The sequence below is a fragment of the Littorina saxatilis genome, linkage group LG6 (assembly GCF_037325665.1).
Source record: "Littorina saxatilis isolate snail1 linkage group LG6, US_GU_Lsax_2.0, whole genome shotgun sequence".
Taxonomy (NCBI): Eukaryota; Metazoa; Mollusca; class Gastropoda; order Littorinimorpha; family Littorinidae; genus Littorina; species Littorina saxatilis.
Genome location: NC_090250.1, coordinates 53,871,552 through 53,895,220, shown reverse-complemented (window position 1 = coordinate 53,895,220; position 23,669 = coordinate 53,871,552). Strand labels below are relative to the sequence as shown.

Sequence of the window (23,669 nt, the reverse complement as noted above, 5' to 3'; positions counted from 1 at the left end):
ACACGAGGTGTTCCCTGGTGGAACCTCGCCCACAGCTTCTATCGCCAACAGTCTCGTCCTGTTCTGGCACGGGAACATTCCCAGACTGGAAAGTTCTGAAACGGCGCCAGTAAATTACGTTATGGGGAGGCGGCTGATAGATATGATGCATGGATGTCCATTAGCAAAGTTTTGGCTTTGGGAGGAAAGTGAATTATCTGAACGAGTATATGGGTGCTTGCGAGGAGATTTAATTATGTTTGGACGCATGACGCTGAGTTGGTTTTGCAAGTGATATTCGCGTTAGAAGATTCAAGGGCGATGCTTCAACAATGTCATAATGCAATGTTTTTGAGTGAATGTTTCACACATCGAATCTGAGTTAAGGGTGTGAGTGTGCACTCGATTACAAAACCACAATCGGGTAAAACACTCCATAAAAAAGCATGATTTATGAACTTGGTCATTGCATTCAGATGGCCATGATGACACACAAAGGCTCCATTCATTTTCTCCTACTCACAGCAAAACCAAAATAACAGCAGAAACTTGAAAGCCAAAATGAGTAGACAACCAGTCGGGGAAACACAAGGGAAATAAAAAAAATAACAAAATAACGATAGATCAAAGGAAAGTCCTGCAAACAACAAAACAAAAATAACGCAAGCAAGTCTTTGATCTTTAGTCGCGTGTTTGGCTTTCAAACATAACTTTCAAAGCAAGAGATAAAAACCAAACAACAGCAGTGTTTGATCTATTACAAAAATAACCCGATCATTGTCGATGTAAGCAAAAACAGAAGAAAACAATTGTCAGGTCACACACAAGAGCTGATAACATGCATCAACAAACTAATTGTGTAGCTACATCCAATTACTGTGTTGTAACAGAAAACAGGATGGGTGCGAGAAACAGCTTTGGCTGGCTCCCACTCGATTGCGTCGTAGCAAGGACAACATCGCACCGGGCTTCACAACTTCCTGGGGGAAATCATTGGCGATGATCGAGCTTCAACGAGGCATATTGCTCGTCCGTATTGGGGATGGGTGATCAACGGAGGGAGGGAATGGGGAAAAGAAGACATTATATTGGTGATTAGTTGGATATATGTTGTTTCTGGCAAACACAGGGGAGGAGAAATTGAGAGAGGTAACACATGGACGAGGTTGGGGGGGGGGGGGGTCGGAGGGTTACATCATATATATAAATTTGTGTTTAAATGTGTGTGTTTAAATGTGTGTGTGTGTGTGTGTGTGTGTATGTGTGTGTTTGTGTGTGTGTGTGTGTGTGTGTGTGTGTGTGTGTGTGTGCGTGTGTGTGTGTGTGTGTGTGTGTGTGTGTGTGTGTGAGTGTGTGTGTGTGTGAGTGTGTGTGTGTGTGTGTGTGTGTGTATGTGTTAGTGTATGCATACGTGTGTGTGGGGTGTCTGAGGGGGTAGCGGAGAGCCACCAGCGAGTTCACATTACTTGTTTTTAATTGTGTTTCAATGGTTGTCAGCAAGAAAGAAACGTTAGCTTACGTCCAGCATTCTACTGTTTGCATACACACAACTGACAGTCAAACAGACAGACGGACATGCATACCTACTCAGAGAACAAGAAAAGAAGAATTCTTTGTGAAATGTGAGACATTGAGAAATGTAGATACGGCTTCACGAAGGAAGGGCGATAACCCGTTGTAGATGTTTCGTTTGGGTAGATGAATCTTATAACTGTTTCAGTCATATACATTGCCGCTAGTGCATGGCAAAATCGTCGTGCATTTATCAAAATTAGATTCAAACGAGCTTCAAAGAGAAATTCGTTTGACAAGAAGCTGTGTTACTGAATAAATATGCTGCTAAAAAAAAGAAACGGTTAAACAGGAGGTGCAGAGTGGCTCAAGAGGCGAAGAGATTTGCCGAGAAATTGTGTGTTTGTTTGTATGTTTGCTTGTATGTGTGTTTGCATGTCTGTATGTTGTATTGTTTGTCTGTTTGTTTGTTTGTTTGTTTGTTTGTTTGTTTGTTTGTTTGTTTGCTTGCTTGTTTATTTGTTTGATTGATTGTTCAATTAATGAAGTTTTATTTATTCTAACAATACCATTTTTGGATATATTTTACTCTTGGTATTACATATCCGTCATTCATTCTTAAACATTCGTTGGCATTTCCAGTGTTAACTATGGGGTTTTTTTTCTTGAAGGGGGGGGGGGGGGGCGTGGGGGGGGGGGGGGGGGTATGTACGCTTCTTCGCACACTAACTGAAAGAAGACCTGTTGACAAGTGCAATCATAATTATTTAATGTGTCATTGTGCATACATCAAAATGTATGTTGTTTATTTTACATGTTGTTTATTTTACATGTTGTTTATTTTACATGTTGTTTATTTTACATGTTGTTTATTTTACATGTTGTTTATTTTACATGTTTTCTCTTAGGTTCTTCCTTCCCCTCATCCATTCATTCATGTATTCGTTGATTTATATATGAATGATTTATGTATCGATTAATGTATTGGTTTTATTTGTTCACTCATCTATTTATATATAATTATGTATTAATGCATTTACCTATTCACGTCGGGTTTAGCACGCACATTAATGAGTTAATTGGCTATTTACTTACTTGTTTAGTTATTTCTGTGGGGTTTAATTTGCTCCTTTTTGCTCTCCCTCTTGTCAAGTCTTCTCTCATTTTGCCTTGTTCATTCTTTTCTTAATTCGATGTCTTTCCTCTTACTTTGTTGTTCTGTTTTAAGCAATATGTCGTCCACCCATCCCAATTGTTTCAAGTCTTAGCCAGCATAGAGGGAACAATTCCGTGAATGAATAATTAAAGATGGTGCTGGCGCATAGCGCCTAGTCCTCGAGTACAGATCTCACCGGAGGGAGTTAAAAAGTCTCACCCGCATCCATCATGGCCGCGCACCACCTTCCTGCTTTTACCGAGGGAGGGGCAAAGCTTAGTAGAACAGCGCAGCGCGTCTTAAACAGAGAGGGAAAGAGTACAGCGCGCGAAATGTTCTGCAAGAATGTGTGTGTGAGTGTGAGTGTGTGTGAGTGTGTGAGTGTGTGAGTGCGTGTGTCACTGACTTAGCCTCCCTCTTGCTGTGAAATACTCGAAAACAAATTGATTTTTGGGGCTCGCAGGAGGGAAGGGGGGGGGGGATATAGAGAGAGTGTTGTGTTGAGATTAAATGTGAGGCTATTTCCACGCCCTCGCCTTTTTGGCTGGTGTTTGTGATGACTTCATAGTACCCTCGTTTGAACGACCAACATGGCTGCGTATCCGGTCATTAAAAAGACTTAAGAAATCGTTGACCTAAAATACGTGCTTGGGATTTTGGAGTGTAAACGATCTATCAATGTCGTTAAGCTTGTGTTTAAAGTCATTAGAAAACTTGCAACTTGTTTTTGACGCAGCTGTATGAATAAACCTAGGGTTGTTTTTAAGCTTGGAATTATATTAGTAGGGGAAAAAGTAGAAGAAAAACACTCCTTTCTTGAGAAAATGCCACAACAAATGTCTTGCTTTCACAAACGAAAGGCACATTTTTGGGTGGTGAATTAGGTTTCATTTTCAGCATAAAAAATCCAGTAAAGTTATTGACTTTCACAGCCATTTTTGAGAGCAGTAATTCCGGTTCCAGAGAGAGAAAACAAAAATATTCTTGTAGAATGTGTTTTATCAACGAACCTACTCTCTTGAAACTGTGTCAGCTAACAGCTTCCATTCTCTTAGGTCTGTTTAGCCAAAGATCACACTCCTCAGCCGTATTGTTTTTTAATTAAACCAGAGGAAAAAACAAAACAAATTAAACACAAAAACAGTAATCCCTTGGACTACGGAACAAACGAAAACAACGACTGAGAAAAAAAAAACACAAACAAGACTCAGAAAGGACAACGTTTGGACTTGTGTGTGTCTCTGCGTTCTACGGGAGAGAACTCTTGCCAGCACGACAGAATTCCCCTGCAGTTTCGGCGATCAAGGCTCGACAGGCTGAGGTTGTCTGGGAAACTGGGACATGGCGTCGGTCGCTGCAGCAGTGATGGCGGGGTTGCTGCTGTTGTTGGTGCTATTGCAGCGAACTATGGCGGTGGAAATACCTATCGGTGAGTCGATGTTTGTGTTGGTAGATGCTAAGTGTTGTGCAATGTGTAAGGATTGAAATTGCTAGTGGCAGGGATTATGAAAGTGTGTAAAGAGTGTGTGGGAGAGTGATCAGTATGATGGTGGAAGGATGTCGCTTGCTCTTTCCGGTTTGCGTTCAACGTCGTTTAGCTGTACAGCTGTGAGCATTCGTCTCGCTGTGTGTCGGCTTTATGGCTATCAGTCGCCAGAATTCAGGGCTGTATCTGTCAGGTCTGGGGTACACTATCTTCTCGTTTTGCGTGTGTGTTTTTTCTTGTGTGGAAATACAATGCTGGTGTCAGCGCTTAGGCTTAACCACCAAACCATCACAGCTTAACACGACTGCCCTTTTCCAGTTTGCTTTTAACTGCTGTGTTTTTGAATTAACATTCACGAGTCAGACAACTCTGCATATAATTATCAATGATTCTTTGACTAAGAGAGAACAATATAATATTGAATGACTAGAAAAGGAATATTGTTTTGCTGTGTCTTACGGTGAGATATGAACGGCGCTATTTAGACACATGTTAAACTTGAGAACACTAAAAGCAATGCAGATACAGGGTATAAAGTTGACATATGTTGGACATGTTGGGACACACACACAGGCACACACACACGCACGCACGCACGCACGCACGCACACACGAACTCACACGCGCGCGCACACACGCACAGACACAATGACACAAACACACACACACACACACACACACACACACACACACACACACACACACACACACACACACACTGTGACAAATAATGTTTGCTCGCACGCACACGTACACACACACACACACACACACACACACACACACACACACACACACACACACACACACATACTCACACACATGCACGCACGGACGCACACACACACACACACGCACGCATCCCGCCCCTACACACACACACAGGAGAAACAAACTGTTTTTGCATAATATACAATTTGTATTCCAAATTGCTGATTTTTATTCTGATTGGACAGATATATTAGAACGTGTTTTGTGTAAAATGCATAGACTCAAAAAGTACATGAAGAAGAACAAAATGCATTGGCATTTAACAATGGTTCACGTTGGCCAAATGATATTTGTTTATTTTGCCTTCTGAACGGATCGAGCAGGTGTAGTAATATAAATTGATGCTTAGGCCTATCGGTGAAAAGGACAGTTGAACACTCTAGATATTTTGTAAATCACAGGTTGTCAGAGGATGTATTAAATAAATGTACATTAAATAAATGTACATGGTGTATTCCAAAGTGTGTACGGTAGAAGAAAATCAGTTAAAATGCATAGAACAATTCATAGAAGAGCACCTCCTATTTCTGTGGCTATCATTTATTGAAAATCGCACGAATCTCTCACGAATCTCTCACAATGTGTCACTCCCGTTTTCTTCGGCAGACCTCAAGCCTCATATTTTCTGGCATAAGTAAACGCTGGATTAAATATGTGATTGTTCTCCTTTTATTGTAACAGGTCCATGTGGTATTTAAGAAAACATATATATTGTAACATTCTGATTGTGATACATATAACCGTCAAGGAGCTCATTTAATGCGGTATACTGTGATGTTCTACATTATAATATTTGTTAACACCACACCGAGTTAGGGTTAGTTGCAACAGGTGAGCCTGTTAAAACAGTAACCGATGTGTTTGATATGCTTGAAATTCCTATTTTGATGTGTATTTAATAATCGTTGACAGGCAGGTTAGACGTGTCAAAGTCAATTTTCCATGTTCATGTATGTATTGTTATGGATAATAAAGTGGTGTTATTGTTATTGCTATGTTATTGTTGTATTCGCAGGAAAGAACAGTTTCCTACTCTGACAAATCGACACAAAGAGCAGCACTAAATCTATTATCCTTTATAAAAACCAAACCAATCATTAACACTCTTTCTTTCTTTTTATCAGTATTGTAATCTGCATGTTATGTTATGCTCCGGCCTTACTTGCAGGCGAACGGTATGTTATATGTCCATCTGTCTGTTATGTCCTAATGTTGTATATATATACATGTATATATATATATATATGTGTGTCTTGTTTACTTGCCATTTACATATTTATTATACATGTTGAAGGATGAATGATGATACATTGTAGACGGATGCATGTTATTGATTAAAAGGCCCACAATGATTTGCTTGGCAAATACAAAAAAAATAAAAAATAAAAAACAAGAAGCAACGTGGCAACAATGCTTTATCTTAAATCTTGATTAATATTGATAAAAGACGGGTTTTTGTAAATTTAATTTTATATTTTTCTTTCAACATGAACTTCGATCGTTGGTTTTGTATGCACACATTTGATGTAAACAAACATTTCTGAAGAAGTTATCGCAAACATGTCCTCCGTACTTAACAGCTTAGTGTATATGGCTTGTTTAAGCTTTGGGTTCATACCTTACATTTTTGGAACCAGAGGCTACTCATTTTCTTGTTAATTGTGTCATACCATCATTGATAAACAACCCCTGCGAACCCTTCCCATGAGAATGTTATTCCAACTCACATAAGGGCAGTTGAAATAGGGCACCCTCTTCATGATAATAATAATAATAATAATAATAATAATAATAAAGATTGCTTATATAGTGCCGCTTCACAAATTTAACTATGCTCTTAGCGCTGTACATCGAGGTATAACAATTTCAATAATATAAATACAAAGATGATATTATAATAATACACATTTACAAATATCACTCACGTGCATACATCCTCGTGCACACCACGCGCATACACACTCCCACTCATTAACAAGTGCTTCCATCCCCCTGCCACTGAGATGTTCATATACCCCCCTGGACAAGCTCACACCATGTCCGTCTCCTCTCTAGACTGTACATACACTCAGCAAGAAAAAGAAAGACTAAATGCAAATTTCATACACAACCATATAGCTCAATCAAAGCTGAAGCAACTATACAACAAACAAAACAAAAAAATTGTTGGTAGTGTCGTCTATCGAAATAATTGTTTTCAATGAGAAAAAATGATATCGAATGAAATTAAGGATCCTATTGATGAACATAAATAAAATTCGCCATGTGTCAATCGCATTGGTTTTTATTGCAAATGTGGGAGTGATTCATTTTACATGAGAGGGAGAGACACAGACAGACAGAGAGATAGAGAAAAACAAAAGAGAGAGAGAGAGAGAGAGAGAGAGAGAGAGAGGAGAGGGGGGGAGAGAGATAGAGAGAAAGAGAGACAGACAGGCAGACAGACAGGCAGACAGACAGATAGACAGACAGACATAGAAAGATAGACATAAACAGAGCTGTGGAGAGACAGAGAGAGAGAGAAAGAGTTAGAGAAAGACAGCGAGAGACCGAGACAGAGATACACAGAGACAGGCAGAGACAGGCAGAGACAGGCAGAGACAGGCAGAGATAGGCAGAGATAGGCAGAGACAGGCAGAGATAGGCAGAGACAGACAGAGACAGGCAGAGACAGGCAGAGACAGGCAGAGATAGGCAGAGATAGGCAGAGACAGGCAGAGACAGACAGAGACAGGCAGAGACAGGCAGAGACAGGCAGAGATACACAGAAACAGAGGCAGAGACAGGCAGAGACAGGCAGAGACAGGCAGAGAGAGATTGTGATGAGTGAGGTAAGAGTGACAATTAAGGCTTGTAGGGGTTAAGCGTGTGCTTATGAACATGGACGAGTTTTTTGTGTTTTTGTTTTTGAGGGAGAAAAATAAAATTTAATGCTCTTTGCTCATCGGACATTTAAAATAACTTTTGTGCAAACAAACATCGGTTGGCATAAGAAAACTCATGAAAAGATGTTTACAACAACTTGCAAGTAAATTTTTCAGATAATATCTTGAGTTTTTGTTTGAATTTCTCGATAACTGTTACAACATTATTAAAGACGCACTGTTGCGATCTGAAATGAATTGATTGTTTAGTCACACTATCTGCAGTGGACTAGGATAAATTATGGGATTGCATTAAGCTCGAAAGCTTAAACATTGATTAGCTATTTGGTTTACTAAAATCCCGCTTGCACTTTGAATAACAATCACAAATCAAACAATAAGCAAGAACAATAACAAGGCGGAGAATGACAAGAACAATAACAAGGCGGAGAATGACAAGAACAATAACAAGGCGGAGAATGACAAGAACAATAACAAGGCGGAGAATGACAAGAACAATAACAAGGCGGAGAATGACAAGAACAATAACAAGGCGGAGAATGACAAGAACAATAACAAGGCGGAGAATGACAAGAACAATAACAAGGCGGAGAATGACAAGAACAATAACAAGGCGGAGAATGACAAGAACAATAACAAGGCGGAGAATGACAAGAACAATAACAAGGCGGAGAATGACAAGAACAATAACAAGGCGGAGAATGACAAGAACAAACTTGAGACACAGAGCCTAACGTAAATGGAAGTTCTAAGATCACGCAAACAAACAATTGCTCATTCAGTTCCCGAACAAGCAACACTCTGACTGTCCAAGGTATTAGTGAAACTGAGCAACAGGAAAAATATGGGTTTTCTCATTTGTTACAGAGAAACAGAGTTGTATTTTGATAAGGTAACATGAGAGCCCGGTGTTTTGCAGTAGTGTGACCCAATGAACTTTTGAAGACATTCTCTTGAGCAAAAGATGCTTAAACAACATACGAAAAAACGAATCATTCTGTAATTCTTACTTTGGAAAATGTTAGCTTGTGACTACACACTGACCTGGCACCAGGTGTGGGCTGATTCCTATTGAGGGGATTCATTTCAAGAGGTACAGCAACTGTAGATGAAACACAACGCACGCGTTTTTTTGTTTTAATTTTAAGATCAAACGGTGTAGATGCCAACATTTCAGCATTGTCTCTCCCTTTTTTTGTTACACCCGCTGAGCCGGATGCTGCGTGTTAGTATTCTAGGAATCTGACATACCCCCCCCCCCCCCCTCACACACACACACGCACACGCACATGATTGCCCCCCCTTTAACTATTAGGTGGTGTATGATCTACACAGGGTAAAAGGATTACAATACTGACATGCTAACCTAATTAAGTCAGATACTGAACCGATGGTTTTTGTTTCTGAAAGTGATTGGCAGATTTAGAAAATGTGAATGATGCCTGGCGATAAACTACGTGAGTGTGTGTGTGTGTGTGTGTGTGTGTGTGTGTGTGTGTGTGTGTGTGTGTGTGTGTGTGTGTGTGCGTGCGTGCATGCATGCATGCATGCGCGCGTGCGTGCGGCGTGCGTGCGTGCACGGGCATGTGTGTATCAATGTGAGAGAGAGAGAGTGAGAGTTGCCTTTTTGCCATTTTCGATCGGGAAATAATTACATACTGCAATTAACTTCAATTTACTGTTGAAATGGCAAGGGAGTACTTTGGTGTTAGGAGAAGGGTGTCAGAGAAGCTGCAATTTGATTTGAAGTTCGGGCGATGCACCACATGTTCCTTACCAGTACAGGCCTGGGGATGTTCAAGTTATCTGTTTGATGCGTGTGACAACATTGAGATAAGACTAAGTATCGTTGACTTTTCATGGAAAATAAAAGTTACCAGAAATTCTAATAACTTTTTTTTTTTTTTGGGGGGGGGGGGGGTCGAAAAAGGTTGAAAAGTCGTGGTTACATCTGCTTTATTAAAATTAGTAAGCTAACATAAGCACAGGTTGGGTGATTCTCATATCACATCTGTTAATGTGACACGATATTGCAAGTATACCAACCACAGACGCGTATAACACACGTGGTCTATTTCTGTAGGTTTAACGTGTCAGTTCATCTTCGCCATAACCCTCAGATTGCAAAGGCAAAAGCACACACATGTTACATGTTTGAAACAGAACTAATGAGAGAGTGACAAGTGATCGGCAACATTTTTGTTAACGCTTACCTCTTATTCTTTTTACATTTAGTCAAGTTTTGACTAAATGTTTTAACATAGACGGGGAATCTAGACGAGGGTCGTGGTGTATGTGTGTGTGTGTGTGTGTGTGTGTGTGTGTGTGTGTGTGTGTGTGTGTGTGTGTGTGTGTGTGTGTGTGTGTGTGTATGTGTGTGTGTGTGTGTGTGTGTGTGTGTGGACCGATCTTTATGAATCTTGAAATGAGAGTTCCTGTGTATGATATCCCTAGACGGGTTTTTTTCTTTTTTTGATAAATACCTTTGATTACGTCATGTCCGGCTTTTAGTGATTGTTGAGGCAGCACTGTCACGCCCTCATTTTTTTAACCAAATTGATTGACATTTTGTTCAAGCAATCATCGACAAAGGCCGGATTTTGGGATTGTATTTTAGATAATTAGTATTCTTATTAAAGTTGTCATTAAAAACACTTTTTTACTTAAAGATTAAAACAAATCAATGCATTGTATTCTTCATCTTCTCCTAAATTCAAAAATCTATAGATACCTTAAGTTTACTTTAAAAACGCGCTCAGAAGTAAAGAAAATAGGTCGAGTATAATGTTTGCATGCTCCCAGAGACAAGCGTGACCCGTCTCGGTCTTCGGGGAAGTTTAGCCGAGACTATCTGAATGTAGTCTCGGCGATGACTGGTTTTTGGTGTTGATCTTTAAGTTTGATGCCTACAAATTGACTAAATGTTTTCATATCGCTTCAGGCGACTTGTTTGATTTTCTTATGAAAACTCTCTGAGAAAAACAAATGTTGTGAAAGTGATAAAAAGTGAACTAATTGGTAACCGAAAAAAACGGTCTGAAAACATCACCCGCTATTTAGCCATGACACGCGCTAATGTTTTGAAAACCGCAAAAACGCCTGTTGGACAAGGGAGAGCACTCCCCTCGTGTCACTTCAAAGGGCGTTAATATATAATCGAAGTCCATGATGTTAGCATCGGGCCAGTGCCGGGCCCTCGCAGTAGCTGCTGGCTTTTTGGGCTCGTGCCCTGAGGGTAATGAGGGGAACAGACGATCGATAACACGAGCAAGCAAGCACGCCCCTTTTTTATTTCTCTCCCTGGACTTCCTCTCTGAGAAACGCTTGCGCTTGCTCTGTGTTCTATTGAAACGATGCCACAGCTTGTCTCAAAATGCAGGGCTAAAAAGAAAGCACCGTGCCCAAAATATATGTGACCCTCCACCACGGAATGAGTCGCATGTCACCTTTGCATGATTTTCATATTTTTACATTTTCCTAAAGAGTTTTTTATGTTCTATCCAGTGGTGAAACCCGTTTTAGAAAAGAGCGAAAACTGTTTGAGTTATAAACCTGTGACTAAGGTGACCCTCACACTGTTACCAGACACTCCCCGGACTTATTTCAAGCCTGGCGCAGAACCGCGCGAGGTGACATGCGACTCATTTCGTGGTGGAGGGTCACATATGGGAATCGCTTCAAAAAAGGTATAATTATGACAAAAGGTAGCTAGAATTCGTCCATTGTTTTAATACGTAAAAACTGTTAACACTGTTTATTGGTGCAATACATTTCCCTGGAAAAACCAAAAAAAGTCTTTTCACTGTGACAGAAAAAGAAGAGAAAAAGTCAGTGCTCCGTGTATTTCTTTTCCACCATAAAAAGTACGGCCTACAGCAAAAAGAGTAAATGCCTGCCATTTGCTCCAAACAAAGTCGGAAGCTTTGGTCGTTCGCGAACAACATCGGCCAAAAAAATTTAAAGTAGCCATTTTACATTTCCGATCCTGGTGATTAAAGAGAACTCTATTTCTGTCCAGACAAGTAAAATGTCGAGACTAAAAGACGTTGACCATTAGGTATATAACTAATGTGAGCTATAACGAGGTCAGGTTTGAACAGGACATGGGACCGTTAATCCTGCTGTTCGGACACAGACAAAAGCAAACCAAAAAACCCACCAACAACCAGAACCGGCTCCTTCCTTTTTAAAAGTCGACTTTTTTTATTTCTAAAATCAGAGATTGCTACGGTCGTTGTATCGTATGTGTCTTTGTCGAATGATAATATTACTGTTATCCCACAAACAACCTGATCAGAACAGTGTTTGGTCAACATGGTGTGTGTATGTTTTTAGATAGTACAGAAAGTATAATAAGATATCTCCGTTTGTGAGTCCGCATATCTCAGAAGAAAACTGATTTCAACAACAAACAAATAACAAACACACAAAAACATGGTGTGTCCACGAGCAGGGTGATACCTTCAACGGACACGCAAACCGCACTGACCGTAGGATTGGTCAGATACGGGCAAGCGACGTGTGCAGGGTATCATACATCCCAGACTCATGTTTGAGCTGAATGTGGCTCAACGCGAAATCGCCGTATTATTTTCACATCGATGTAACATCAAGACCAAAACACAATAAACAGGATCATATCAACGTGTATGATTAATGGACGAGAAATGAAGACAAGTCCAAATCGGTATAGGGTTTCATTGTAAATCGTCTCTTCAGCTGTTGGGGGGACGGGGGGGGGGGGGGGGGGTATTATTTATTATTTGCAGCGATCATATAACAAGCGCGGGAACAAAATGATAGCTTGAAGTGAGTAAACGGAAATTAGACCGAGACAGATTGCATGCGAACACGGTGTGAAAGCATTTGCATGTTGCCAGCTCAGAGTCTGTCAAGTGTGTTTTATGGCTATTTCGCGTGCCCAAGCAAAAAAGCGTTTTGGGAATATTAGTAAGAGATGTTTTACACCATATCTGTCCCTGTCTCTGTCTCTGTCTCTGTCTGTCGTTCTCTGCATGTGTGTCTGTTTGTCTCTGTGTCTGTCCATTCCTCTCTGTCTCAGTCTCATTCTCTCTGTTTCTCGCTTCCTCCTTTTCACAATCCGCGTCTGTATTTATGTTTGTTTTGATTTTACTTCTTCTTCATTTTCTGATGATTTGATTGTTTACTAGAAAAACAAACTTACGGTTCACGTCCTCTGCACTGCTTCACATTCCTTGCTATTAGACATATTGTATCTTCCGTTTCGTCCTCTTCATCTCTTCAATAGACGGATTCCGAAATTAACTCTGATGGGTTTGTGTGGGTTCTGAAAGAGTGAATGCCCTTGCTTTTTACTCGGACAAACATTTGAGGGGCCAATCACCAGCGAGGGGTGTGTCGGGAACACGTGGACAGGAGCACATGTGAAGTTATTTGTCCGAGAAAAAGCAAGGGTAGTCACTCTTTCACACCCCATACAAACCTGACGGAGTTATTTCACAAAATTGGCTTATCAACTTCGGCACAATCCTCATGTCACACAACTCCAATAATTCAATTCAATTCAATACGACCAAACATCTTCTTTTTCTTTTGGCTCGTGTACGAAATAACATCACATAAAAACACACTCTTGCTTGATTGCTTGTTCAATTACCCTATGTACAGTATGCTTGTCTTCTCTTCAATGCAGGGTTGATTCTTCATGAAAATTCTGTCCGACTGGAGCGAGCGTTCGAGTTTGCCAGCATGGTGCTCAACCACAAGATGCTGGACCGGGAGAGCAACAAGCGATCTCACAAGATCCTCTACCATGTGGGTCGCAACAGGACGGACCTCAACGACAACTACAAGATGGGGGCTACCAGTGAGTTTTTTTTAACATTTTATTGATGGCATGACTACATTGATGTGTGTAACATTTTATTTTCTGGTTGAAGTATTTGGGAAATTGTCCATTTTTCTTCGATAACTGACCGGATGCTATTTCTTGATGCGTTCCAGCAGAATTTGTAATCTGACTAGTTAAGCTAAAGTTGAAAAAAAAGTAGAGTGTGGCAGCGGCGTATATCAAACGTAATTGTAGTACCATCAATGTCTTTTTTCTCTGTGTATTTTATTTATCATTTTATAAAAACATTTTTAGAACATAATCTTTGTAGGTTTATTGAGAATCGCTGCTCTTAACTTTCAACACTGGGTTTTTTTTCAGAACGTTTACCACATTTTGACCATGATGAGACATGTTCGCCTTTGTCCGTTGCAGTTTGCAATTTGTTCAGCGAAGGGGTGCACGCAGTAGTGGGTATCACCCACCCCTCCACCTACAACACAGTGCAGTCCTACAGCAACGCCCTGCATATACCCTTCATCCTCGCCTCCTCCACCAGACAGACGTCACGCGAGCAGTATCAGTATGACGTCAGCGTCTCGCCGCCATTGGTGGATGCCGTCATTCGTACGATTGCGAGTATTCCCCGAAACCACAAAGTATACTACGTTTATGACAGCGATGATGGTAAGTCAGACATAACCCTGTAAATGTCTACTACTGCCTCTGTTTTTTTCTGAAAAATGTTTATACACTCTTTACGAAAAACAAAATGTCTGCATTGAACACATGTATGTCAATGTTTTGACTTTGGTACTACACTATTTGGAATAATAACACTTCGTAAATGCGTTGAAATGATATATTTGTTACTGATAAAAGCTTACGATTTAACGATGCTGAATGTAAAAGGAAGTCATGACAAGGAAGATGGTAAAACGCGTTGTAAATACTCACATAAATCATTGCTATCATAACAGTGTAATGGCGGTTTTTCTTCCTTTCTTTATTGAGCTTTTAACAGTACGCTTTTCATGAAAACAGTGTTCTTTGTTCAGTTCGTCAAACCTCCGATTTCTGTTTTTTCTTAATTCATATTTCAAAGTTGAAGACTTAGTGGTAATTGTTGTGCTTGTTATTATATGAAAACTATTGTGCTGTATGTGTATTTTCCTTATTAAGTGTCCCCATAATTAGTGTTAAATGTGTGTCTTATGATCGTTTACAGGCAGGTTGGGTGCGACAAAATTAAGTTCCGTTTTAATGGAAAATATAGTGTTATTTTTGTTATTATTGTAACTATTTACATTGTATATGCCAGGTCTGTGGCGACTGCAGAAGTTGTACTAGTTCTTCCAGAAGAAGGCGAGGGCTGTTGTGGACGTTATACATGTTATTGTAACCGTTACCACTGTGCACACCAGGTCTGTGGCGACTGCAGAAGCTGTACCAGTTCTTCCAGAAGCTAGAAGGCGGAGATGGCGAGGGCTGTGGACGTTATACATGTTATTGTAACTGTTACCACTGTGCACACCAGGTCTGTGGCGACTGCAGAAGTTGTACCAGTTCTTCCAGAAGAAGGCGGAGATGGCGAGGGCTGTGGACGCCTTCAGGATCCGGGACCTCAGCAGCGCCTACAGCGTCCTCCGGAGCTTCGACCTGAAGGACAACGAGATGAAAATCATCGTCCTTGACCTCGAGTCGTCTCATGCTTACAGGACCGTCATGGAACAGGTGATGCATTGTGTGCGTGAACGACTGGATCAGAAGGAATATTGGATGCTTTTGAGAGATGTTCGCAAAGGCTGGTGTGACTGAAATGTCCCACATTTTGTTGTAGTGTATTTGTTGAATTTGTTTCATCCGAAGTAATATAATGATATAAAATGTGTAAAAACGTATGATTTGTTACGCTTCTTAGAGGCTAAGGAACTGGGTTCCAAATGGTACAGACAAAGCACAATGTGACACACGATCAAATTAAGAGCAACGTAACAAACAATTACTTGTGTTCCAGGTCATAGATGTTGGAATGAATCGGGACGAATATCACTACATCATGGCAGGAGCGGTAAGCAAGCATATTTTTGTATTCTATAGTTTTGGAAACACTTCGCTCAGAGTAAATACGTTGTAAAGAAGACAATCAATTTTGCATTTTGCTTCCTTGCACTGATGTGCCGCTACTTCAAAAAAATAGATCTTCGATGCTCTACTCTAATACAGTCCAATCATTTACTGTAAGATTGAATGAGCTGATGAAACTTGGGTCTTGTGAAAGACAAGATGTATGTGTTGTGTTCTGCCCACCGCAGCTGAGAAATGTCTTTTTCAAAAACACAAATAAATACATTTGTGAACAGACTGAAATAAATAAGTAAACTAACTAAGAATATGGCTTAGTGTGTGAGATTATTTGAAAATAGGGTGATGAGTGCTTTCTGACAAATACCTGACGTTTGCATGCATACTCCATTACTCTCTCTCGGTACCCTTGTCAATAAGAAAGATGAGCGAGGACCGGACTTATTTCAGTTCGTCCGATTGGCTGAATGGTTAATCATGCTTCAACGTTCTTGTTTCTCCACCTCGTGTTTTCAGGGAGCGATGGACCTTGCGCTGAGCTCTGACTTCTACTCGCAGTTTCTGTTCGGAGGTGTGAACATAACGGCCTTCACCTTCGTGTCCAACGACAGCGCCATGTATAGGACGTGGGAACAGCAGTGGAAGCAGTACAAAGACGAGTTCCCCGACCTCTTCCCTGTCACGGTACGCAACGTTTACTCATTTTTTATTTTTTTAGTTGGCATGTGTTTGGGTTTCAGTCGTAAGCCATAAGACATAAGATTATATTTAAACCACGTGCAGTATACAGGAATACTGCTTGGCTTGAGTAGCGGTATTGCACAATTGTTCTAGTCCTTCTCACCTGCAGTCATTATTGCCAGTCGGGCCTGTATGGTGCACTTTCGTCAACATACACACACACATAATAATTCTGTCGACTAAAAGAGGGATGTGCAAGTCGACAATATAGGAAAAAAATTTAACTTTTTCATCGGCTCGAAATAGATTTCAATGCAAAGTGTCAAACACGGAATAAAACCTGCCTAAGACCGGCGATGGTCACTACTTGCGTTTAATCTGTCAGTCGTAACTTCAAAACTATGAACAAGATAACAATGTAAATGTACTCATCATATACAAACACGAACAGCAAAGAATATGAACTGGCTTCGACAATGCGTCATCGACAGCAATAAACAATAATGTACTACACCACAAAGACTGGTGTGTACATCTACATTGTTATCTTGTTCTAGTTCATCTCACCTGCAGTGTCTTAGCCCATGTTTATGATTCAGTATTATGATTTTCAGTCGGACACAGCCCTGATGCTGGACGCAGTGCGAGCAGCATACGAGGCCATCCAGAAAACCAGGAACCTTCCCACACCCACCAGAGGGCGCACTCAGTCCAACGTCAACTGCAGACTGGACCGTCCCCATCCCTCGCTCGTGGGGGACCAGATTATGAGCAGCCTCAGGAAGGTGCAGTTGCTCTTTTGCTTGCTTCTGTCAAATGGCAGTAATTTGGTGCTTCATAATTTGTTGTTGGTACATTTAGTCAAGTTTTGACTAAATGTTTTAACATAGAGGGGGAATCGAGACGAGGGTCGTGGTGTATGTGTGTGTGTGTGTGTGTGTGTGTGCGTGTGTGTGTGTGTGTGAGTGTGTGTGTGAGTGTGTGTGTGTGTGTGTGTGTGTGTGTGTGAGTGTGTGTGTGAGTGTGTGTGTGTGTGTATGTGTGTGTGTGTGTGTGTGTGTGTTTGTGTGTGTCTGTGTGTGTCTGTGTGTAGAGCGATTCAGAGTAAACTACTGGACCGATCTTTATGAAATTTTACAAGAGAGTTGCTGGATATGATATCCCCAGCTCAATTTTTCATTTTTTCGATAAATGTCTTTTATGACGTCATATCCGGCTTTTTGTAAAAGTTGAGGCGGCACTGTCACACCTTCATTTTTCAATCAAATTGATTAAAATTTTGGCCAAACAATCTTCGACGAAAGCCGGACTTCGGTATTGCATTTCAGCATGTAGGCTTAAACATTAATTAATGACTTTGGTCATTAAAAATCTGAAAATTGTAATTAAAATTATTTTTTTATAAAACGATCCAAAATTACTTTTATTTTATTCTTCATCATGTTCTGATTCCAAAAACATATAAATATGTTATATTCGGATTAAAAACAAGCTCTGAAAATTAAAAAACAAAATTATGATTAAAATTAAATTTCCGAAATCGTTTTAAAAACAATTTCATCTTATTCCTTGTCGGTTCCTGATTCCAAAAACATATATATACATATAAATGAAATGTTTGGATTAAAACACGCTCAGAAAGTTAAAACGAAGAGAGGTACAGTAAAGCGTGCTATGCAGCACGTACAGCGCAACCGCTACCGCGCTAAACAGGCTCGTCACTTTCACTGCCTTTTGCACTAGCGGCGGACTACGGTCATTGTGAAAAAATGCAGTGCGTTCAGTTTCATTCTGTGAGTTCCACAGCTTGACTAAATGTAGTAATTTCGCCTTACGCGACTTGTTGTAGTTGTTGTTGTTTGCGAAAAATGCTTATTGTTCTATTTAGAAGAATTTGTAGAAAAATCCTGAACCTTGTTACACTGATGCTTTTTATAAAAAACGCTCGCGCTGGACCCGAGTACTCTTCAGACTGGCTCGCTCCCCCAGTATGAAAGTTTTTGTCTTGTTTAAGACCAAGTGATTGCTCTGTGTGAATTACAGGCATTCCCTTTGCTATATAAGTACATTGCATGCGAGCCGAGGATGTGCGTGGTGACTGGCCTTTCTCTTTTATTTGATCACACTGTGATTCACAGTGAAAAATATACTGCCGACCCTCTTCATAACTGGTGAACTGGTGGCCCACGAAGTTCTTTTACTGTCCTGGCTCGCGGATTCTTGCATTTATCACGCCCCAGGTAGTTTTACCAAATTCTTTATTATGTAAAGTGAAGGTAAAAGACTGAAACATATATAAACAAAGGAAACCATAAGAAAAAATACAAATTAATATGATAAGAATCAAAACACAAAATCGCGACCTCTAAACCACCGCAGTTGCGACCGAGCAACCAACGCTTGGTAGAAAATGGGGTACACAAAAAATCAAATTATTCAACACACAACGCGCAAAGCCTGGCAAATCGGATGCATGCTTTTTATGACGCTATATTTCTCGTCACTGTGCGACGCGTTCGGCTGTTCTATTAGCTCAATGGCTGCGTGTTGCCCCGCCGGTGTAAATTCCTCCTACGGCCAAGTCGTTTTTGTGGTTTATTTCGCATTTAGGACCCAGGTAACATTATGAAGTTTTAATACGATCAATCGGACCTATTATCAAGTTAGTGTATCAACTTTTGAACGAACTGCGCCCAGTAGTTTCCCAGCAATAAGCTGTTAAGTCGAGACAGACAGACACACAGACAGACACACAATTAAAGTCTGCTGAGCCCAAGTACTAGCGTACTCGGGGATAATGTCATACTCTCATCATTAGTAATATATTCCAGCCGCTTGTCCCAGAATCGTTTTAGTTGTGGCTTGCAGTCAATGTGTTTACAATATAAAAGGTAAGCTATTACAAAAAAACACCAGCAACGATGTTTATAAATGCTGTTTTTAACAGTTCTGTAGATAAGGGGACGTAAGTGACATAGATGTATGGTTAACGTTTAGCCAAGCTTGGGATTGTTGCTGAACTAATCGATAAACACAGATCAGTGTTAAGCGTTTTTGCATTCAAATGTTATCAACATGTATTTTTCTTGTGAATTGTTTTATAACACTAAATATTGCGTGTGTTCCAGGTGCAATTTGAAGGTCTGTCAGGACCCGTGAAGTTCAACGGACGAAAGCGAACCAAATTCCACATCGACGTGTACAAGCTTCAGTTTAAACACAACCTGAGAAAAGTACGCCGCTGACAGTACTTCAGATGAACCTGATAAAAGAAAGGACAGCACAATACAATACTAAATTGGATTTTCGCTTATGGAAGCTTCTTCAGGACTAACAAATAAAGACAGGGAGGCAAAAAGAAAAAGCAAGAAAGAAAGAAAAAAAGGAAAAAGGAACAGGAACATTTGATTACACACATGTAAGAAAGAAAGACAAAAAGTAAAAGGAACAGGAACATTTGATTACACACATGTAAGAAAGAAAGACAAAAAGTAAAAGGAACAGGAACATTTGATTATACACATGTAAGAAAGAAAGACAAAAAGTAAAAGGAACAGGAACATTTGATTACACACATGTAAGAAAGAAAGACAAAAAGTAAAAGGAACAGGAACATTTGATTACACACATGTAAGAAAGAAAGACAAAAAGGAACAGGAACATTTGATTATACAAATGTAAGAAAGAAAGAAAAAAGGAACAGGAACATTTGATTATACAAATGTAAGAAAGACAGACAAAAAGTAAAAGGAAATGTGATTATAACTAAAACACGTGTGCGTGATGTTATAGTTTAGTTAACTGAGTTTAAATGTCTCCACTCTCGGTGGAACCCAAAACCAGGCCATTTTTCTTCAGTATGCGTATAGTTGCAATGAACATCCGTTTGCATTTCCTTCGAGAGAACATCTTACCCATCCTGTTCATAACACCTACCCTCGCCTGTCCATCCCAACTAATGTGTTTGTTTTATCTTGTAGTTGGTTGGTATATCTGTACACTATCTTGACTATCCATCCCAACTAATGTGTTTGTTTTATCTTGTAGTTGGTTGGTATATCTGTACACTATCTTGACTATCCATCCCAACTAATGTGTTTGTTTTATCTTGTAGTTGGTTGGTATATCTGTAAACTATCTTGACTATCCATCCCAACTAATGTGTTTGCTTTATCTTGTAGTTGGTTGGTATATCTGTACACTATCTTGACTATCCATCCCAACTAATGTGTTTGTTTTATCTTGTAGTTGGTTGGTATATCTGTACACTATCTTGACTATCCATCCCAACTAATGTGTTTGTTTTATCTTGTAGTTGGTTGGTATATCTGTACACTATCTTGACTATCCATCCCAACTAATGTGTTTGTTTTATCTTGTAGTTGGTTGGTATATCTGTACACTATCTTGACTATCCATCCCAACTAATGTGTTTGTTTTATCTTGTAGTTGGTTGGTATATCTGTACACTATCTTGACTATCCATCCCAACTAATGTGTTTGTTTTATCTTGTAGTTGGTTGGTATATCTGTACACTATCTTGACTATCCATCCCAACTAATGTGTTTGTTTTATCTTGTAGTTGGTTGGTATATCTGTACACTATCTTGACTATCCATCCCCAAGTAAGACGTACAAATCTATTTGACAATTACTGTGGACATCCATTTGTGTTTTTCTTCAAGAGCATATCCCCATCCATCCCCTTATTAAACACAACTTCGCCCATCCACCCCACTTATGTTTTCATCTTTTTCTGTGCTTGAATCATTGAACATTATCGTCCCAAAGGTAGCAGTAAAACTCTCCCAGCCAATATCTTGTATTTGTGTGTGTTTGCATATTTGTTCACTATATTCCCAAAGTGCACCCGTCCACCCTCAATCATTTTCTGTTATCTTTTTGTTCGTTTGCAGTTATGTACACTATATTCCTAAAGTGAGCCCATCCACCCCGAATAGTTTTTGTTGTTTTTTGTTTTTGTTTTGTTATTGCACACTATTTTCCCCAACTTAGCAGTGAACCTCTATCAGCCAATACCTGTGACACTACCTGTGACACTACCTGTGACAATACCTGTGACAATACCTGTGACACTACCTGTGACACTACCTGTGACAATACCTGTGACAATACCTGTGACACTACCTGTGACACTACCTGTGACACTACCTGTGACAATACCTGTGACACTACCTGTGACACTACCTGTGGTCGCAGATTGACCGGTGGGAGCCCAAGGACCTGGTACTGGACAATCTGGGTGTTGTCCTGCCCTTCGACCTCTCCCCCAACGCCACGCAGCGTGTCACCACTGTGCTGGTCAGTGTGTGTGTGTGTTTGTGTGTATGTGTGTGTGTGTGTTTGTGAGTGTATGTGTGTGTGTGTGGGGGTTTGTGTGTGTGGGGTGTGTGTGTGTCTGTGCGTGTGTGTGTGTGTGTGTGTGTGAGTGTGTGTGTATGTGTGTATGTGTGTGTGTCTGTGTGTGTGTGTGTGTGTATGTGTGTGTGTGTGTGTGTGTGTTTGTTCACAGCATAATCAATTAACATACATCCGTCTTCATACAGTGTATTGTTACCCATCCTTCAACATTTTTCACACACATAACAGTTCACTTTAAAAAAAAGTGTACCACTTTTACAAGGGGTTGTCCCCAGCCCAAGAGTTGACTCCAGCGTAAAGAAAACATGCATGCGTACAGGAACCCCCCTTCATCCGGCCAGTGGAGAACACGAACGGGGAGCCAGCAGTGGGCGGGAAGCATTACGAAGGATACTGCATTGACCTGCTCAAGATGGTGGCTGAGCGGGTCAACTTCCAGTATAGTCTGCACGTGCAGAACCAGTACGGCAGCACTGTCAACGGCTCGTGGACTGGTATGATTGGCGAGCTGGTCCGAAAGGTAAGGCAGCATGGTTCTGCAGGAGAAATCCTGAACGCTGAATCTCTGGGTTTAAAGACGAACAATCCCTCCCTTTACGTCTTTACAATATTTGAAAATTACACTTTGAAACAAAGGGAGGTAGTTTTGAAATGAGGGCAAATTTAACAGGCTTTTCTGCACTGAATATGTCAAAGCATGGTAAAAACAATGGGTCTTTGTTGGGAAATTTAACTCTATGATGATGGTGATGATGATGATGATGATGATGATGATGATGATGATGATGATGATGACGATGATGAAGACGAAGATAACGACGTTGATGACAATAACCACGACAACGATGACTATTTGTATCCCCACCAGGAGAGGGACATCGCAATAGCCCCCCTTACCATCACCCAGGAAAGAGAGCGGGTGGTGGACTTCACCAAGCCCTTCATGAACACCGGAATCTCCATCATGATCAAGAAGCCTGACCGCCAGAAGCCCGGGGTGTTCTCCTTCATGGAACCCTTGGACACATGGGTGTGGCTGTGCATCGCCATGGGCTTCCTCGCCGTCAGCTTCGTGCTCTTCTTCGTCGGCCGCTTCTCGCCCTACGAGTGGCAGGTCTCGGAGGAGGGGGGGAAGGAGCCATCCGCCACCAACACCTTCACCATTTCCAACACTCTCTGGTTCTCCCTCGGGGCCTTAATGCAGCAAGGGTCTGATATATCCCCAAGGTACCCTCCTCTCGCTGTCGGTCTCTTCGGGCGCGTCGCTCAGGTCTTCTGAACTCTGTTATCAGAGGGAGGAAGGCGGAAGCGACCCGCCCTTAGGGTAGGAGGAACGTTGTCGCTATTTGGACAAGCTACATATTGTGGAGAGCTGCTGTGGTGTCTTTCGTGTAACTGTGGGATTTGGTCCCCAGTAGGGATGGGTAGGTTGGCAGGGATAGGGAGTTATTTGGGATGGAGTATTTCTGCGATTAGATCTCTGTCTGTTTGTTTTTATGTCTGATTATCTGCGTATCTGTCAGTCTATTTGTCTGGCTGGCTGTCCGGCTGTCTGTCTGGCTGGCTGTCCGGCTGTCTGTCTGGCTGGCTGTCCGGCTGTCTGTCTGGCTGGCTGTCCGGCTGTCTGTCTGGCTGGCTGTCCGGCTGTCTGTCTGGCTGGCTGTCCGGCTGTCTGTCTGGCTGGCTGTCCGGCTGTCTGTCTGGCTGGCTGTCCGGCTGTCTGTCTGGCTGGCTGTCCGGCTGTCTGTCTGGCTGGCTGTCTGTCTGGCTGGCTGTCCGGCTGGCTGTCTAGCTGGTTGGCAGACTGTCTTTCCTCCTGTGTGTGCCTGATCTGTCTCGTAAGTCATGCAATACTGTGATTTCTTTGTCGCCTTTATTCCACGAGACAAATAAAGTTATAGTTTGAGGAAAGTAAATGT

At 41.1% G+C, this 23,669-nt stretch overlaps 1 protein-coding gene across 1 annotated transcript in view; it reads left to right on the top strand.

Annotated features, from left to right (window-relative positions):
* The first annotated feature begins 3,849 nt into the window (after positions 1-3,849).
* The window catches only part of LOC138969531 (glutamate receptor 3-like), a 69,519-nt gene continuing 49,699 nt past the window's right edge, over positions 3,850-23,669 (top strand). The window contains exons 1-11 of the mRNA XM_070342356.1: positions 3,850-4,076; positions 13,464-13,637; positions 14,037-14,288; positions 15,139-15,335; positions 15,619-15,672; positions 16,203-16,370; positions 16,982-17,152; positions 19,496-19,600; positions 21,589-21,690; positions 22,070-22,270; positions 22,619-22,977. Coding sequence (XP_070198457.1) covers positions 3,989-4,076; positions 13,464-13,637; positions 14,037-14,288; positions 15,139-15,335; positions 15,619-15,672; positions 16,203-16,370; positions 16,982-17,152; positions 19,496-19,600; positions 21,589-21,690; positions 22,070-22,270; positions 22,619-22,977 — 1,871 coding nt within the window. The 5' untranslated portion in view covers positions 3,850-3,988. The remainder of the gene's footprint in view (positions 4,077-13,463; positions 13,638-14,036; positions 14,289-15,138; positions 15,336-15,618; positions 15,673-16,202; positions 16,371-16,981; positions 17,153-19,495; positions 19,601-21,588; positions 21,691-22,069; positions 22,271-22,618; positions 22,978-23,669) is intronic.